The sequence below is a fragment of the Lynx rufus genome, unplaced genomic scaffold (assembly GCF_022079265.1).
Source record: "Lynx rufus isolate CCGP_SWC_20201006 ecotype Redwood Valley unplaced genomic scaffold, mLynRuf1.p SCAF_13, whole genome shotgun sequence".
In the NCBI taxonomy this organism is placed as follows: domain Eukaryota; kingdom Metazoa; phylum Chordata; class Mammalia; order Carnivora; family Felidae; genus Lynx; species Lynx rufus.
This window is the reverse complement of record NW_025814827.1, coordinates 23,123,252-23,143,174: the sequence shown is the minus strand read 5'-3', so window position 1 is coordinate 23,143,174 and position 19,923 is coordinate 23,123,252. Positions and strand designations below refer to the sequence as shown.

Here is a 19,923-nt window from a genome sequence, read left to right as displayed (position 1 = left end):
AAGGACATCTTTTTCATAGATTATCCATGATAGAGTAAAAGGGGCTGATTCCAATGCACATATAGTTTTAGGAATTGAGAATGAATTCCTACCATGATGAAAAGCCTTCTTCCCATCTAGACTGACACTGTATTCCTAGATCTAGTAGACCATATGGGGTGTCAAATACCAAAAGTTTAACAGTGACCACCTCTGTAAAATGATAGCTACAAGGGTGAACAGAGAAAAGGACTTTCATGTTTACATAATTATGTAGTGTGAAAATTTTTATAATGAACATATATTGCATGAATTTTTAAAATTAAGTTTGAAAAAGGATCACCACTTGATTCACAAACCTAAGTAAGAGTGAAGATCCTTAGAATGAAGCCTTGAAAGAGAAATGCTTTCCTTTCTTTCGGGCTGGGAATGACAAAGACCTGGTCTGGGGAAATGGCAGGAAGAAGGAATCTTCTTTTGGATGCCTTCCATTCAGTCCCCACCCATTTCATCACTATTTTTCTTTTTCTTTTTTTTTTAATTTTTTTTTAACGTTTATTTATTTTTGAGACAGAGAGAGACAGAGCATGAACAGGGGAGGGTCAGAGAGAGGGAGACACAGAATCTGAAACAGGCTCCAGGCTCTGAGCTGTCAGCACAGAGCCCGACGCGGGGCTCGAACTCACGGACCGTGAGATCATGACCTGAACCGAAGTCGGCCGCCCAACCGACCGAGCCACCCAGGCGTCCCTTCATCACTATTTTTAATTCTCACCTGATAAGAAAATTCCCAAGGACTTTCTGCAGGTTGGTTGTGACTTGGAGTTCTTTTTCAAAGCAAATTATTAGTATGACTCATTGGGTTAGAGTGCACAACTGTCAAGTGAGCCTGTGGTAAATGAGGAGATCCCCATTACCACAGGTGGACAGGTTGTCTGCTGGTATCTTTACCTGCATGCCAACACTCAATCTAGTGACATGGTCTATGAATACAAAGAGGCGTGATATGGCAAGAGTGGTAAAGACTCTGCCTGTGACAAAAGACAGGTAGGAAAAGAACTATTACAATAGAGATAGTGCCAGGGCAAGGGAGAGCAGATTTGTACTTGGTCACCATACCTCAAGTGGAAAAAACATGGGCATAAAAGACCCTAAGAAGAAGAGGGACAAAATGCCAGCATGTTTCCCTTGCCAGGAAGGGCACAGGATGCAACCAGATGTTGCAATCATCTTCTTGAAATTTTCTTTAAAATACCCAGAAACAAGAAAAACCATGTACTAGCAGTAATTCTAGAAAAGTTGCAGTGAGGTATCCACATAAGAAGACACCTCTATCCAACATATATTACTAATTTTTGGATTACTGGAGAGGTCAAAGAATAACTTTTTTTTTTTTTTTTAAAGCATTTTGATGGTTTAACTACTTGGTGTTTTCCAAGTTGCACTCAAAATTGTCAATATTTATTTTGGTCAAATGAGTAAGTCTAGATACATATATTGGAATGCCAATTCCAAAAATCATATGACAGAATTTAAGAAGGCATATTATCAATACTCTCACTCTATTCTCTCACACAGACCCAGAAAGGTTAGAGGATTCCTGGAGTCAGTCCCATCAGATGCTATTAGAGCTAGAATTACAATCCCAACATTTTGGGTCCTAATTCCATGTTGTTTTCACAGCCTGAAAATCAAGAATAAGTCTTCAAAAATGTGTGCCATCGAAAACTTTTTTTTAGCTTTATGGAATGTAAGTGGCCTTTTCTCTTTGAGCTGGTATTTTATTTATTTATTTACTTAAGAGAGAGAGAAAGAGAATGCACAAGCGGGGGTGGGGGGGGGAGTAGACTCCATGCTCAGCAGGGAGCTGGATGTGGGCTCAATCCCACACCTGGGATTATGACCTGAGCCAAAGTCAAAAGTCAGATGCTCAAGTGACGGAGACACCAGATGCCTCAGCAAGTATTTTAAAAGTTATTTATAAGAGGCTTCTTGCTGGCCACCCCACAGCCTGCAGTCACATACTCATCACTGGTCTGATTTCCCTTGAATAGTCTATCCATTATCTGGATCCCAATATAAGGACCTTCTCATCTCCAAAATTCCAAAGCACTCACCTGGTCTTTGACTCCCAGGTCTCTTGGTGTGGCCTACTTGAGTAGTATGTATTCTCTAACCTGCACTTGTTGCTTTGTACCAGCATTCCCAGTATCTGTGCCTTGTCATCTGATCTGCTGTTGCCCACTGTCCCTGCACAAACATCTAAAACCATTCTTCTTTTTAGGGGGATGGAAGGAGGGCTTTTGATGCATTCAATCAATTCCCTTCCTCAGTGGTTTTCCTATTGTGACCCTGAGCAAGAACATGATAAATTTCTTTGGGGAAGAGGCTCAAGACATCTTCCTTCCCCTCTTGTCAGCTGTAAAGCTAGAATGGAAACTGTCTGATGTTATCAGAAATTCACTTAATCACATGAAGATCTCATCTAAAAATAAAAGCCAAATACACGTTTCTTTGTTTTTGCGTATATTTACAATATAAATATTAATTTGTTTTCAAAGTACATATTTTTTTTAACAATTTGCAAAAGTTATCTAGCATGGGACAGCAATTTAATGTAAAGCTTCTGTAGTAGCAATTAAGGAAAAATAGAACTGTTTTGGGAGTAAGGAGTTCTAGAAGGAATATGAATGGGCATAATGATCTGAATTTGCAAAGGGAATGTGAAGCAGCTTAGTCCACGTTGCACTGCCAAAAACAGCATGTTACAGGACTAGTATGTGAGATAGCAACCAGGATGGGATATTGTAAAAACTAAACCTTGGAGATATAAAAAGTACACATGCTTGCATAGTGCGTTAATCTTAAAGAAGCTCAACATTTCATTCTCATTTTCAATAAATTAAATGAATAGTACTTAAAACACATCACACACAAAATTAAAGACTTGTGCATATATTTTGGATTTCAACATTAATGTCAAAAATACATAGTATGATTTTACATAGGATTTGTGCTACATTAGAACACTAGAGACAAACATCACTTGAGTATTAAGGAAAACATTAAATATTAAATAACTGAGAAATAAAATGTGTAAACACTAATCTAATTGGGGAAGGGGGGGTTGCTATTGCAACACGTCCAATGAAGTGGTTTCAACAGTACAAAATGGATTAGGACATGAGTGTTTCCAGTCTACTTGGAATATGTGGATCTCATTCCAGGAATCCTTTAATAAAAACTGGTCCAGGATAACAGGAGAGGATCCACCCTCCTGGATGTTAATTGGTGCACTCCGTTCTATGCTAATTTTTACTTTCAAACTTGGGTACTGAGCGAACGCTTTAAATTGTCACTCCTTATCAACATCTTGGTGAAAACTGAGGGTTTGTTGGCGATTCAGTGTAAGATTTGAGTTCATACGCAGCACCGCTATCAACTTCCATTGACTTTCTAGAGAACAGGAGCCGTACATCTCTATGGAGGTAGATCTTTCCAGATTTAGAACTCTGGAACCTAAACAAACAAAAAGATGCATTATTTCAGGGAATGAGTCTTTAAAATAAAGTTCAGTAAATTTTGAAAGCAAGAAGGAGTCTTGCTACCAATATTAAGAGTAACTGTTTAACAAGATACTTAGTCTTACATTGCTAAAGTATGTGCTGCTATTTAAGTGCCTCTTCCTTACTATTCCCTAAACATCCCATACTCCCTTTCCTTCTTACAATGTCAGAGATATTTTTTTATTTACATAATCTCTACATCCCATGTGGGGTTCAAACTCATGACCCTGAGATCAAGAGTCACATGTTCCTCTGACTGAACCAGCCAGGTGCCCCAGAGATGTTTCTTATTTCTATAAAGCTTGTTTCACATGTGATCTTTTTTTTAAATCTCTGACACCATAACACATGCACTTTCCCTTATCTACAATGTCAAGTTTCAGTTCACATCAGTCAATTATACTACATTTGGGTTTTGCAGCCCTAGCATCTTACAGTCACACGGACTGCCTTATTTCATATAACTTGCCCTCCCCCAATTGTGAGTACATTAAAATGGATTCCACACTTGAGAAGTCACCAGAGAAAATAATCAACTATTGAGGACAATTACTGCTATCATCAGTAATGGCTAGCTAATAAAGCCTAATCATCATTAAAAAGACAAAAATTTGTAGTGAAATGAAAATGGTTATCAATACTGTATATGGAACTGTATTCCCTGCTAATACCTGTAACATAATACAGGGTGCTGGAGTCTTTTGTCATATAAACTTATCTGGCAGACATTCAAACATATCCTTTTGTGCTAATCTCTCTGGTTTACCCTTTGCATAGCAGAAATACTCTTTGGGTTTATGAATTTTACTCCTAAATTAGCTGAAAAATCTGGTGGCCAGTTTTATGTGAGCTGAACGCCAGCTCACTCTTTCAATCTGTCTGAAGTTTTTTCACCTTCTCAATCTGAAGGAGAAAAATGAGAGCTTTGGGAAGTATACCATACTCATACATATATATGGTATACTTCCCAAAGAGGTTTCTTTACAGCATTTAAAGTATCTAATCACTCTGTGGGGATTATATAAAAGCTGGGGTAGTTCATTTTTACTTTGGAGAATGTTGGTTATTTATGGTGGTTAAACTTCAAGAGGAATGGTATCAAATGGAAGTTTAGAGAGAGTTGAATCTTATCCTAGCTTGGGCTGGGATCTATTCTTATGGTCTGCTATTTCATACCATTTCTCTTTTTAAAAAAGTCTTCAGAGTCTGTTTTCAGATTTTCATTCTCACAATCTGTATACATTCACATTAGGCTCATGTCAGGTAGTGTAGAGTTGGGTTTAAAAACATTGCTCCAGTTCAACATGTCCTTAAGATGTAGAACACCAGACAGAAGACCCCAGGATAAGCAGTACTATGTGGGAACCCATTAATAGACTTTTTCAAGTATGGGGTTAAGTGGACAGCTCAGTCTTCATGTACTCCTGATGCCAAGGCAGATCTCTTGAAAAAAAGCTGGCAGTCACCATTAGTAGCAGATTAAAGAGGTCTTCTGCCTGCGCCCTGGATGAGAGGTGCCTCCTCCTCATGAATAGGATCTTTGAAGTAAGGAGTTAGGCTAAAATGAATTACTGTCACTGATGTGGTTAAGAACTTACTATAAATAGCATCTGAAAATTACCAAGAACAAAGTTACAGGCAAAAGACTATTCAGCTCTCTCCCAACCAACAGATTTGCTCATTGCCTGAGAACTGCACTAGGATTTCAGGGCCACAACCTTACCCCAGGATACTGGCAACACAGACCTCAAGGGCAAACAAATGGTTTTTCAAAATCTAGTGCTGTGACCTGGGTAGTACAAGTTAGAGGAAAGGTATTTCTGATGGAATTACCAGAATATAAACTCTATGAGAAAAGAGATTTGCACACTGCTGTTTCCCTAGTACCCAGAAACATACTCAACACATAAATACTTGTTGAATGAATGAATGAGGGTTAAAAACTTCCCTGCCCGATACAGTAGCCACTAGCGACATGTGGCTACTGAGCACTTGAAATGTGGCTAGTTCAAACTGAGTTGCCCTGTTAGTATAAAACCTATACTTGATTTCAAATATTTAGTGCAATAAAAGAGCATAGAATAACTCATTCATAATTTTTATGTTGATTATATATTCAAATTACAACATTTGGGTATGTTGGGTTAAAGGAAATATATTAATCTTTCCTGTTTCCTTTTTAAAATTTTTTTTATTTCAGAGAGAGTGTGAGTGGGGAAATGGGGGTAGAGAGGGAGAGGGAGAGAGAGACAGAGATTATTAGGTGGCTCCATGCTGTGCTGAGCATGCAGCCTGATGTAGGGCTTGATCCCATGACCCCTGGGATCATGACCTGAACTGAAATCAAGGTTGGACACTCAACTGACAGAGCCATTCAGGCACCCCAATCTTTCCTGTTTCTTATTTTTTTCTATCATTTTATTTTTATTATTTTTAAATTTTTTAAATACTTATTTATTATTGAGAGAGAGAGATAGGGCACAAGCAGGAGGCACAGAGAGAGGGACACCCAGAATCCAAAGCAGGCTCCAAGCTGTCAGCACAGAACCCAATGGGGGACCTGAACTCATGAACCATGGGATCATGACCTGAGCCGAAGTCAGACATTTAACCAACTGAGCCCCCCAGGCACCCCTCTTATCACCTTTTTTTTTTTTAATGTGGCTACTAGAAAATACAGAACTACATATACGGTTCATATTACAGTATTTTTAAGATTTTATTTTTAAGTAATCTCTACACCCAACATTAGGCTCGAACTCACAACCCTGAGATCAAGAGTGTCATCCATGCTCTACAGACTGACCCAGCCAGGCGCCCCCGTATTACAATTCCATTGAACAGCATTGATTTAGAAAATGTGCTTCACTGCCCCAGATATGTCAGAATTTGTTTTGATATAAAATATTTTACATTACATAGCTATAAATGAAAACTTCCTTAATTCAACAAGTAACAATGAATGAAGGAAGATATGCTCTGTGTTTTCTGCATCTTGGCATATGAAAAGTTTCCAAATTAAGCAAATTCCAAGGGGGCACTGGTCTAGAGTGACACGTGTTAAAATAAACAAAAAAATTTGGAGTTGTTCTTCTGAAGTAACATATTTTCATATTTATTTGAAACATTACCTCAGATGTATGAGGTAGCGCAATAACCGTTCTTCTGTATGTCGGATGTTCTCTTTATTAACGCTTCTCTTCATTTCTTGTTTAACAGGTACAGAAAAAGTTCTTTGTCGTAGGAATGTCTGATGATTAGCTGGCATATCTCGTAAGTCATATATCACAACAAACATCTTCACCACAGTCTTATTAGGGTTAAATAAGGTCTGAAGAAACAATATAAAAATTTTTCTTAAAAAAGTGATTTATTGAGTTGATGCAAAATAATTGTGCCAATAATAAAATAGACTTTTTAATAAGAAGTTAATCCCACTGGATATAATTTAGTTTTGGGAACTAAAGTTAATAACATTTTAGAAGTTTATGAAAAGATATTCACTATTTTAAAAAACGGTTCAATTTATTTCCTGTAACAAATCAAAATCTTTAGTCACAAATTTCATATTAGACAATATAAACTTTTACTCTTTGTTCAGATTTTTACAAATGCTTCCACTAAAGTAAGCAAAATACACCCTTACTGGATTAAAAAATTCCAGTTCACTTATTTCAAACATTAGCTTTATTAAAGTGTGTCAAACCCAAAGTACTCAAAACAGAATGTTAATTTTCATCACATTTTGATAAGTAAATAGAAATTGTTTTAAAATAAAAAAGCTAGGTAAAACTAGACTTTTTGGTATACTAGGTATGTATAGTTACTATAAAATTAAAAATATGTTCTAAAAAAAGAGACTTTTTCTTATTTGGAAATTTTTCCAAGTTTAGAAAATAAGGTGTATTATTAATTACCAAGTAGACTAAATAATACTTCATGTTCTCACAGTTGGATTCGTTTCAAAAACTGTAGTGTAAAATCATCAATATTATAATAGACCAAAATATGTATCCTTAGTTAAGACTGAATTAAATTCAATTGATACTTGGCTATTAATAACCAGAGGAATATTATTTTTTAAAGTACTAATTTTTAAACAAGATCCCAAGCTGCTGATCTGACTTTAACCAAATTACCAACACATCAATAGGTAACTTGGTGCCCGTGCTTTCAGAAGCTCATCCGTGGCACTGGACATCACTCACTGAATCAAAATGAGAAATATATCAATATTATGATCCAACTTTTGAAATCTAGTGAGTCTTAAGATTAAGGCTAACACATTCAACAACCACAACAACTAGCAAGCTAAAAGTTCAAACCATGTTGATAAATAATTAAACTATATAAGGAATGAAAGACACACCTAAATTTCAGATTTAAAATTAATCATTAAAGTTGGTAGTCCTCAAACAAAGGGGTATAAATGTGCTGCCTTGGGATTTATGCCTCATTATTATGACAACTGATAGCTAGCTTTTCCATGCTTTCACATGAACTACATAGCCAAGGGCAAGAAAACAAGATGATTATCACTCTTTTTAGTTCAAGAAATCCATTTAACATAAAAGTCTTACTTTAATATGCAATGATTATTCCTCAGTGAAATTATATATATATATGTATATATATGTATATATTGCAATATGTGCACACAAATGTATCACATAATACCATGTTTCATCCCTGTGTGATGTGAACTAAGCAAATGTACAGAAGACTCCTTGATGTATTTGAACAATAGTGATGAGTAAAAGTGGTCTGGTGAAGCATTGATCACATTGAGGCCAAAAGGCATAAAAAGGCTTGTTGAATTAGACCAGATCCTGAGTATAAGGAACTTAGCTAGACTTTTTGTTGTTTTTTTTTTTTAATTTCAACTTTCTTGAGGTATAACTGACAAATATCAGTTAGATTCTTGTCAGTCTGCTAGAGCCAGCTTTATAATATACTTTTGGGCATGTAAGATTATCCTGGGTCTGACTTGGAGATGAACCCAATTGTAAACTGGCCTTGATATCAAATTACTCTTCTGAAAAACCAAGACCAACGATGATGAAGGACTGCTTTGGGCTCAAGGAATTCTCCTGAGCCAAAACTAGATCAACACCTACACCAAAAGGAAAGATGCTTTCTCTGCCCTCACATCTGTCAGACTACATTTCTACTTGGTGTAACCATTTTAGTAGGTTAATTTAGAAATTATTACACCAGGGATAATATAATTTTGTTTCCCAAGTTTTCCTGCCAAAGCAATACTAGCATTTGAGGTTTCCTTTTAAATAGGTCAATCTCAGTCTGACTAACTATATTAAATGGAAGGAACTAGTAAAGTTCTAATTACATTGAAAACAGCTCTATTTAAGTTACGTAAACTGTCATATACTATTTTTCTAAAGCATTCACCTTGATTAGATTATTAATGTTTTCCTTTTATGGAGGTCCCCACATGGCCATTCCTGGGGCAGAGCAGGGAAACTCCAAAGAAAGCTGCAGCCCCACTGTTACTTACCAAAGTTGTTGCAGCAGCAGTAGCAGGAGAAAGGGCTAAGTTCTATATGTATGTGAGAGAATGATTATTGCAATTGTAGACTATAAAACACATACCACTTGTATTGTTCCTGAAGGAGGTACTCGATAACCCCTTTTACCAAGGGACTCTAAAGTAATCACACCCTTGAAATAAAAGAAGACAAATTGAGTACAAACTGATGCAATGCATATGTATATGAAAGGCTAAAATAAGTATAATAAAACATGTAACTACTAAAATTTTAGAATTCTATTTGTATGCAAAAACATTCCCATCAATAGATACATTCTGAGTATGAAATATTGAGGGTCCCACCCAAAAGGAAACAATTTACTGTTCTTCCTGCAGATGTTGAAATAAATAACATTACACTGTTTGAAATTTCCATTAAGATATACAATATAGAAGTTCCTTAAAAAGGAAATACAGTTAGAAGACAGGATTATTTTCTTGTATCATGTGGAAAGAGAGAAATGAAAAAGCAACTAATTTATTGTTCTTTGGACATACAAAAAGTAAAGAATGCAGAAGGGTCTAAGTCTTAGCCAATAGTGAAGTAAATTCTTTAGTCGGTGAGTTAAATTACATATATGGGTTTCTGACAAGAGATAGACCAGCATAATCGGCATCACCTATAAACTTGTTAGAAATGCACAATTTATGGCTTCTCCCTAGATCTATCAAATCAAAGCTGTAGTTTTAAGATCCTCCAGATGATATCATATGTACATTAAAGTTTAAGAAGTACTATACTTCCCTATACTAGAGAACATAGTTTTCTGAGAAGGATGTTCTCATCACTACAGAAACCCAAACAACGGGAAGCACGTATAAATTAAAACAAGGAAAGCTAGAATTGAATATATTCAAGTTTCTAGAGAACTAAGATGACCAAACGACCACAGGTGGTAACTGTGATATTTAATTCTTAGAAAGGGGGCTGTTTCATTGGTTTTAACTGGGGAAATAGTTTCGAGTAGTTAAGTAGAATAAATGCATGCTCTGCGTTTCATATCCCATCATTTTACATTGTACATGACCAAACATGTCAACTGAAGTAAATATAAAACAGGACTGTCCCATCAGACATTTTTGCTGGATTTGTAAGAAAGACCAGGGTTGGTGGGTAAAAAGAAAAAGTACACAAAGGTGAAAAGGAAAGCCAGACTCTGCTATGTGAATCAAATGCCATCCTTAGACTGTTAAATTAACATATTAATATTAGGAAATGTTTGTGGAAATGGGCACTGAAAGGACATATGTTGTTCTTGTCTAATGTGATTTACCGCGTGGTCATTTAAAGCATAAAAACAGCTTATTAACAAACTGCATCTCTAACCAAAATAATAATGAAGCTTTAACAATTTCTTATGATCTGCTTTATGTGAAAAAAGCTGTGGCATATAATGCCCCTCTTCTTCCTAGTTCCAGGAAAAAAAAGTAAAATATATCCAAATAATAGCTACCTTTCATAATCACATTGCTATAGACAATACATTACTGTTCTTTCCTTGCCTCCTTCCCCTAAATACGTATAAGAAAACTGGTGGGGCAAAAACTACTACTACCAAGCCTATGCTTATTTCCTTTGATACATACAATTCTAATAGTTTTCAGAACATGGTAGCAATAATTAAATCAATTTATAAAGAGAGTATGTGTATTTTTAAAACTTTATAGGTTAAGCCAACACTTCACAACCATCTCTAAGCAACGTAAGATCAGTAGGGGCACTAGCAAATTACAAATTTTAGACAGAAATTGGGAAATTATTTGGAATTTTATTATTTATTATTGTAATTTTAAATAACTTAATTATTTAATAATTACTTTTAATAATTAAATTTATTTTAGTTGGTCAGAATATTCATGTTTCTACCTATAAAAGTTACTGTACTTATTGTATTTATTTTCTTAAGGTTTATTTATTTTGAGACAGAGAGAAAGCACAAGCAGGGGAGGGGTCAGAGAGAGAGGGAGAAAGGTGGGGAGAGAGACAAAATCCCAAGCAGGCTTCCTCTGTCAGTGCAGAGTCCATTGTGGGGCTCAATCCTACCACCCTGAGCCAACGCTTAACCAACTGAGCCACCCAGGTGCCCCAAAAGTTATTTTAACATAAAGAAGAAAAATACATTTTGTCTGGTATTTAAGGATGGAAAAGAAAGATGAAGATAAAACAGAATTAAAATCTTACACAAAAACTCCACAAATTACTCTGCTATAGAGAATATGCATGCAGTAAGTAAAACTGAAAGAAGTTTATCTTAATTTGGTGAATTACAAATAGAGAAAGATAACATATGGTCTTGTTAATCTGATGATAATTGAAGTCGTACCATGAATTTACCACTGGCATGCCTTCTTTAGACCATTCTACCTGGTTCCACCATTCAATAGTTTCTAAACAGTGACATGTTGCTATCTAACAGTTGGAGAACATTTTTACCAGTGATACCCAAATTGGAGAGAGATATTATGTGGCTTTTTGAGTTAATCTTTAAGGAATTATTTCATGAAAAGTCCTGTACCAGTTCTATATCACAAAAACAGAATTTTCTGTACATAATATTATCTTTTGTGAGTCATTTGTATTATTTGTGATGAGAGGTCCCAAGGTAACAAGTAGGAATTTGGTATCTCAGTTCTGCTGGTCTGTGATATATATTATCAAAATGTGATCAGTCCTGGGGCGCCTGGGTGGCACAGTCGGTTAAGCGTCCGACTTCAGCCAGGTCACGATCTCGCGGTCCATGAGTTCGAGCCCCGCGTCAGGCTCTGGGCTGATGGCTCAGAGCCTGGAGCCTGTTTCCGATTCTGTGTCTCCCTCTCTCTCTGCCCCTCCCCCGTTCATGCTCTGTCTCTCTCTGTCCCAAAAATAAATAAACATTGAAAAAAAAATTTAAAAAAAATGTGATCAGTCCTTTAAAAACACACTAAACTACAAGAATGTAAATAAGATTCCCTAAATAAATATGATTAATTTTATTAATTTATAGTAGGAAAGATTTGTGGTCTAAGATTTGGACTGGGTCATTTGCAAAAGGAACCCATTCCTAATGAATAAACTAACTTAGAAAAAATTTAATTACAAAATGGAAAGTTTACTGAAGAATATTATCAAAGAAAAGTAAGTCAGGGATTCTTTAATGTTTGCTTATTTTTGAGAGAAAGAGAGAGAGAGAGAGAGAGAGAGAGGGAGGGAGGGAGGGAGAGAGGGGGAGGGGGAGGGGCAGAGAGAGGGAGACAAAGGATCCGAAGCAGGCTCTAGGCTGTCAGCCCAATGCTGGGCTCAAATTCACAAGCCGTGAGATCTATGGCCTGAGCCGAAGTTGGATGCTTAACTAAGTCAGGGATTCTTAAAGGACAGACAAACTCAACTCAATAACCTGATTTCATACTCTTTCTGGTATCTGTTCAAAAGTTATAACCATTTGTGTGTACTTTCTAGAGAGAGTGACAAAACTCTTTATCATTTAATCCTATCTTTTTAGATGTCAACCAAGGTCAAGATAAATGCTGTTCTACTCTTTAAAAAGCATAGTTTAAATTCTCTCTTCCTTGTTAATTTCACTCAAAAATATTTATTTGAGCTGATTTCAGTCATTCACTCTTTTATCTTGTTTCTAACCCACCTTAATGGTCATTGGGGGCTTTGTACATTAACGACAGATTACAATAAATGAGCAGACACCATTATGTTTTCTCATTTGAAGTATGAAACACTGAAGTATGAAGCTCTTCATTTTACTCTTAAAATGGAGTAAGGCTAAAACAACTTTCCTTAAGCAAACAGGGCCAACAATGAGTAGGCTATATTTAAGTCCCTAAAAATGTGTAACTTCCTTTCCTTTGTTGTCTATTACATAGATTTCTCTTTTCACAACCTTTAGTTCTTTCTTGAAAATCTAGAAGGTTGTGGAAAGGATATTAGAGGAAGCAATTGGGCCAAGTGGGAAGCTAGAAAATTCAAATAGCAAGGCCAGGGCTGTATATTTCTGTAACTATAGCAGTCTGTATTTCTCAAAGTAAGACCTAACATGAAAACACAGATGTAACCCCTTATTTGAGACCATTACTGTAAACTATGTATACACTTGCAGGGTTAGCCACTTCTCTTTCTTTGTCTTTTGTAAAAGGGCTGATACGAAACATGCACCAAAACTTAGTATCATTTTTGCAGTTAAAGGCTTATTTTATTCTCAAGTGATCAGAATAACAAAATGGGAAAGACATAATCATGGGATCATTGAGTCAAAACTGTGCTTTTACTTAGCTATCCTACTCTCCACTAGAACATTAGTGTGGAAAACAGAAATAGCTAGTATTCTAAACAACTCTAGGATTAGAAAAAAATGGTCTCGAAACAAACAGCATAAAGAGAGTGAAAGAGTCCAACAGAAGACTTAATAACTCACCAAATCTTTACCTAAATCTTCCTGAAATGAGGATCACATGTGAAGGCAACACTTATGGGACCAGAGTATATAGTAAGTACTTGAGAATTTGTCTGAATTCAGCAAGATATGAAATCATAGTGTCACTAATAAAAGTTTTATCATGTTTTTAAATCACATAGAAACAAGAAAATTTTCAGCAGATCCTCAAATGCAAAAGAGGATATTTGTTAGAGCTAGCTCAGAAAGAAGTTGTGAGATAACATGTCAGTACTTTTGTTTCTATTCAGCCTTCAATTTTCTCTTAGGAAATGCTTTATGTTTTCAAGTATTACCACAATGCAGTATTAAATTTCTTTAAATTTAAAGACACTTGCGATTTAATTGGTTGATTTTAGTAGACAGAGACAATTTTTTAAAATACTTGCCATATAAGGAGAGGGAGCATTATCATCTGAAACACTGTAGAATGACACTTCAACTGGAAGAGTCAAATGTGTGGGGCAGAAAATACCACTTGCCCCTACCTCAGCAGTAAAACCATCAACAATGCCAAGAGGATCTAAACGATAGTTCAAGACAGACTCCTGGAAGACAAAATAAATTTTAAGAAACAAATTTTAGAAGTTAACACACTCATTTCTTTTTTCATTTAAAGAAAAACATTACTATGATTTCTGGTACCAAAAAAAATAGTTGCTACTCAAACAGAATCCAACAATATGTTAAAAAAATCATTTCTCACTATCAAGTGGGATTTATTCCAGGAATCCAAGGATGGTTCAGTATTTGAAAATCAATAAACATGATAGTCACTTCAATAAGAAAAAAGATAAAAATTATATGATCATTTCAACAGATGCAAAAAAAGCATTTGATCAAGTACAATATCTATTCATAATAAAATCCCTCAACAAAGTAGGTTTAGAGGGAACATACCTTAACACAATAAAGGCCTTAAATAAAAACCCACAGCTAAAATCATACTCAGTGGGGAAAAACTGAGAGCTTTTCCCCTAAGATCACGAACAAGACAAGGGTGTCCACTCTGAAGTCCTAGCAACAGCAATCAGACAACAAAAAGAAAAAAAGGAATCCAGATTGGTAAGGAAGAAGTAAAATTATCACTCTATGCAGATGACATGATCCTATATTTAGAAAACCCTAAAGACTCCACCAAAAAAACTACTAGAACTGATAAATGAATTCAGTAAAGACTCAGCTACAAAATCAGTGTGCAGAAATCTGTTCCATGTCTATATACTAATAAGGAAGCAGGAGAAAGAGAAATTAAGAAAACAATCCTACTTAAAATTGTACCAGAAATAGTAAGATACCTAGGAATAAACCTAATCAAAGAGGTAAAAAGACCTATACTCTGAAAACTATAAAACAATGATGAAAGAAATTAAAGAGGACACACAAGAAATGAAAAGATATTATATGCTCATGGATTGGAAGAGCAAATATAGTTAAAATTTCTATATTACCGAAAGACATCTGCATATTTAATGCAACCCCTATCAAAATAACAACAGCATTTTTCACAGAACTAGAGAAAAAATACTAAAATTTATATGGAACCCTAGAAGACCCCAAATAACAAGAGAAATTTTTTAAAGTTTATTTTAAGAAAGAGTGCAAGCAGGGGAGGGGCAGAAAGGGGAAGAGAGAGAGAATCCCAAGCAGGCTCCACACTATCAGTGTGGAGCCCGATGTTGACTCAAACCCATGAACTGTGAGATCATAACCTCAGTGGAAATCAAAAGTTGGACACTTAACTGACTGAGCCACCCAGGTACCCCAACCAAAACAATTTTGAAAAAGAAAAGCAAAGCTGGAGACATCATAATTCCAGACTTCAAGTTATATTACAAAGCTGTAGTCATCAATATAGTATGGTACTGGCACAAAAATAGACACAATAGATCAATAGAACAGAATAGAAAACCCAGAAATAAACCCCCAACTATATGGTCAATTAATCTTTGACAAGGGAGGAAAGAAAATCCAGTGGGGAAAAGACAGTCTGTTCAACAAACGGTGTTGAGAAAACTAGACAGCTACATATGAAAGAATTAAAGTGGACCACTTCCTTACATCATACACAAAAATAATTCAAAATGGATTCAAGACCTAAATGTGAGACACCTAAAACCATAAAAATACTGGAAGAGAGCACAAGCAGTAATGTCCCTGATGTCAGCCACAGCAATATTTTTCTAAATATGTCTCCTGAGACACGGGAAATAAAAGCAAAAATAAACTATTGGGGCTACATCAAAATAAAAAACTTCCGCACAGCGAAGAAAACAATCAACAAACCTAAAAGGTAACTTAATGAGAGAAGATATTTGCATACGACATATATGATAAAGGATTAGTATCCAAAATATACAAAGAGCTCACACAACTCAACACCCAAAAAAAAAAAATAATCCAACTAAAATATGGGCAGAAGATATGAACAAGCACTTCTCCAAAGAAGTCATATAGGTAGCCAACAGACAAATGAAAAAATGCTCAACATCCCTCATCATTAGGGAAATGCAAATCAAAACTACAATGAGATATTGCCTCACACCTGTCAGAATGGCTAAAATAAAAAACATACACAATAAGTATTGGCAAAAATGTAAAGAAAAATGAACTCTCTTGTACTCTTGGTGAGAATCCAAACTGGTGTAGGCACTGTGGTGAACAGTATGGAGGTTTCTGGGGTGTCTGGGCAGCTCATTCAGTTAAGCCTCCAACTTCAGCTCAGCTCATGATCTCACAGTTTGTGGGTTTGAGCCCCATGCTGGGCTCTGTGCTGACAGCTCAGAGCCTGGAGCCTGCTTCAGTTTCTGTGTCTCCCTCTCTCTCTGCCCCTCCCCTGCTTGTGCTGTTGATTCTCCCGCTCTCAAAAAATGTTAAAAAACAAATTAAGAAAGAAAAAAACAGCATGGAGGTTCCTCAAAAAGTTAAAAACTAGAACTACCCTACAATCCAGTAACCACACTACTAGATATGTACAGAAAAGATACAAAAACACTATTCAAAGGGATACATGCACCCCTGTGTTTGCAGCAGCATTATTTACAATCGCCAAATTATGGAAGCAGCCTACAATACATGAATGTAAGATATAGGTGTGTGTGTGTGTGTGTGTGTGTGTGTGTGTGTGTGTGTGTGTAAGTATCTATACACATACACACAGTTATACTGCTATATATATATATATATATATATATATATATATACACACACATACTGCTACACATACACACACACACACACACACACAAACACAATGAAGTATTATTCAGCCATATAAAAGAATGAAGCCTTGGCATTTGCAACAACATAGATGGAGCTAGAGAGTATAATCCTAAGCAAAATAAATCAATCACAGACAATTATCGTATGATTTCACTCATGTAGAATTTTTTTTAAAATTTTTTTTTTCAACGTTTATTTATTTTTGGGACAGAGAGAGACAGAGCATGAACGGGGGAGGGGCAGAGAGAGAGACACAGAATCGGAAACAGGCTCCAGGCTCTGAGCCATCAGCCCAGAGCCTGACGCGGGGCTCGAACTCATGGACCGTGAGATCGTGACCTGGCTGAAGTCGGACACTTAACCGACTGCGCCACCCAGGCGCCCCATCACTCATGTAGAATTTAAGAAACAAAACAAACAAGTAAAGGAAAAAGCGTTAACCCAAGAGCGTTAACCCAAGAAGCAGACTCTCATCTATAGAGAACTGATGGTTACCAGAGGGGAGGTGGGTGGGGGGATGGGTGAAATAAGTGATGGGGATTAAAGAGTGCACTTGTCATTGAAGAGCATAGGGTAATGTACAGAATTGTTGAATCACTACATTGTACACCTGAAATTAATATAACTGTATGTTAACTATGCTGGAATTAAAATCAAATTAAATTAAAAATAAAAATAAATAAATGACAGGTTAAACCCCCCCAAAAAAAGTTGCTACTATTTTCAAGTCCTTATTCAGATGTTCATTTGAACCGAAATCAACTTTTCTCTCTCAATCTTCTACAATCCTATGAAGTTTGGCCTCCTCTCACTATTCCAATGCACACTGAACTATCCTTAAACTTCACCACTGTTCAAACCTAATTATTTAATATGTTATTCTTATCTCTGTAAATAAAACTATGTTCTACCAGAGCAGGTATAATAGAAATTTTCTTACCCTTCATAGAGCCTATTCAAGGTGCTAGACACAGAGAAGCACTTAAAATCTTGTTAACACTCTCAAGCTCACTTGATGACATAATCACTTGTAACAATTTAGTGCTAACTTGCTACGTATAAGAAACATTTTAGGGGCACCTGGCTGGCTCAGTTAGTAGAGCATGCAACTCTTGATCTCATGGTTTTAAGTGAGCCCCATGTTGGGTTTAGAGATTACTTTAAAAACCTTAAAAATATAAAGATTTAATATTCTTAAGATGTCACTTTTCCACATATTGACCTATTATCAACGCAATCCAAACAAAATCTCAGCAGTCTGTTTTGTAGGAATAGGTAAGCTAACTCTAAAATTTACATGATGAAGGGGAAAGGAACTACAATAGTTGAAGCAATTTTAAGGAAGAATAGGGGTGCCTGGGTGACTCAGTCAGTTAAGCATCTGACTTCAGCTGAGGTCATGATCTGGCAGTTTGTGAGTTTGAGCCCTGCGTTGGCCTCTGTGCTAACAGCTCGGAGCCTGAAACCTGCTTTGGATTCTGTGTCTCCCTCTCTTTTTGCCCCTCCCCCATTTGCACTCCGTCTCTTTCTCCCTCTCAAAAATAAACATTAGATTTTTTTTTTTAAAAAGAAAGAATAACATGTTAGAGAACTCACATTAGTTCATGTCAATTCTAAAATAATTGGGCATTCATGTTCATAAAAATGAAACTGGACTATAAACTACTTATCATATATAAATCTTAACTCAAAATGGATCACACAACTAAATGTAAGAGCTAAAACAATAAAACTTGTAGGAAAAAAGTTTTGTGACCTTGGGGTCAAGCAAATAGTTCTCAACCACGGTACATGTGTCAATGTTTAGAGATATTTTTTACTGCTATACCTGGGGGGTAAGGGGCAGACGATGGTACTGAACTCTAATGGACAGAGGCCAAAGATTCTACTAAATATCGTATAATGCATCAAACAGATCCCATAACAAAGAATTATCTGGCTCAAATATCAATAGTGCCATGGTGGAGAAGTGTTGGGTTAGATTTTTCAGATGCACTATCAAAATTAAGATCCATAAAAGAAAAGAATAAATTGGACATTTAACAAAACTAAAATTAAAATCTATTGCTCTTCAGGGGCGTCTGGGTAGCTCAGCTGGTTGAGTGTCCAACTCTTGATTTCTGCTCAGGTCATGATCCCAAGGCCATGGGCTGGACGCCCACATTGGGCTCCATACTGAGCGAGTAGCGTACTTGGGATTCTCTCCCTCTGTCTTTCTCCCATGCTTGCATTCCCTCATTCTCTCTCTCTCTCAAAAACCATAAATGAAAAAAATAATTATTTGGAAAACATTATGTGCTTACTTGGGAAAGAAAAGCTAAATGACAAAGCACAGAAAAGAGGCTCAACAGTATGAGTAATCAGGGAAATACAAATTAAAACCACAGTTCAACAGCATTGCAAAACTACTAGAATGATTAAAATTAAAACGACTGACCCATGCAAACACTGGCAAGGATGTGGATGATCTAGAACCCCCATAACACTACTAGTAGGAATTAAACATGGTATAACCACTTTGGAAAACACCTTGGCAGTTTCTTAAAAGAAGTTAAAGATATACCTACCATACTACCCAGACATTCCATTCCTAGGTAGTTACCCAAACAAAATGAAAACTTATGTCCACACAAAAATGCATCCATGAATATCCACAGCAGCTTTATTTGTAATAGCCCCAAACTAGAAACGACCCAAAGGCCTAGAATCAAGTGAGTGAATAAACAAATAGTGGTATATCAATATAATGGTAATAAAAAGAAATAAACTCTTGATACAAAGGACAACTATAAATTAAAGAGAACTTATGGGTTGGACAGTCTCAAAACGTCTCTGTATTTTTCTACTGAAGTCAAGTGAAAATATATGCATATCTGCACAAATAACATTCCAATGTACTGATCTTTTAACCATCTTCTCTTTCCTAAGGCTTTCACATATGAGATGCTCTTTTTCCCCACTCACAAATTTTCTTTTACTACAAAGGTTGCAGAATAAGTGATACTCACAATGGCCTCATGCCATTTTAAAATGACAGAGAATAGAGAGTTCAACAGTTCTGAAGTAATACTTTAAAAGTGACTGGAAAAGAAATCAACTTATCATAACTATTTTAAAACTTTGAAAGACAGCTTCAAAATCAAATACAGTTTTAAATACAGCATACTGTTAACATAGAAAACTGCCA

The 19,923-nt window shown here is 36.0% G+C and overlaps 1 protein-coding gene across 5 annotated transcripts in view; it reads right to left on the bottom strand.

Moving 5' to 3' along the window:
- Positions 1-2,918: 2,918 nt before the first annotated feature.
- ATOSA (atos homolog A) overlaps positions 2,919-19,923 on the bottom strand; it is an 87,935-nt gene continuing 70,930 nt past the window's right edge. For 3 of the 5 annotated variants that reach the window (XM_047075088.1, XM_047075087.1, XM_047075086.1), the window contains 4 exons: positions 13,904-14,062; positions 9,156-9,224; positions 6,677-6,876; positions 2,919-3,498 (listed from right to left, as the gene is read on the bottom strand). In XM_047075088.1, coding sequence (XP_046931044.1) covers positions 3,345-3,498; positions 6,677-6,876; positions 9,156-9,224; positions 13,904-14,062 — 582 coding nt within the window. In that variant the 3' untranslated portion in view covers positions 2,919-3,344. Of the gene's footprint in view, positions 3,499-6,676; positions 6,877-9,060; positions 9,225-13,903; positions 14,063-19,923 lie in introns of those variants that run through there. The other 2 variants (XM_047075089.1, XR_006961287.1) reach the window with 2 other exon arrangements.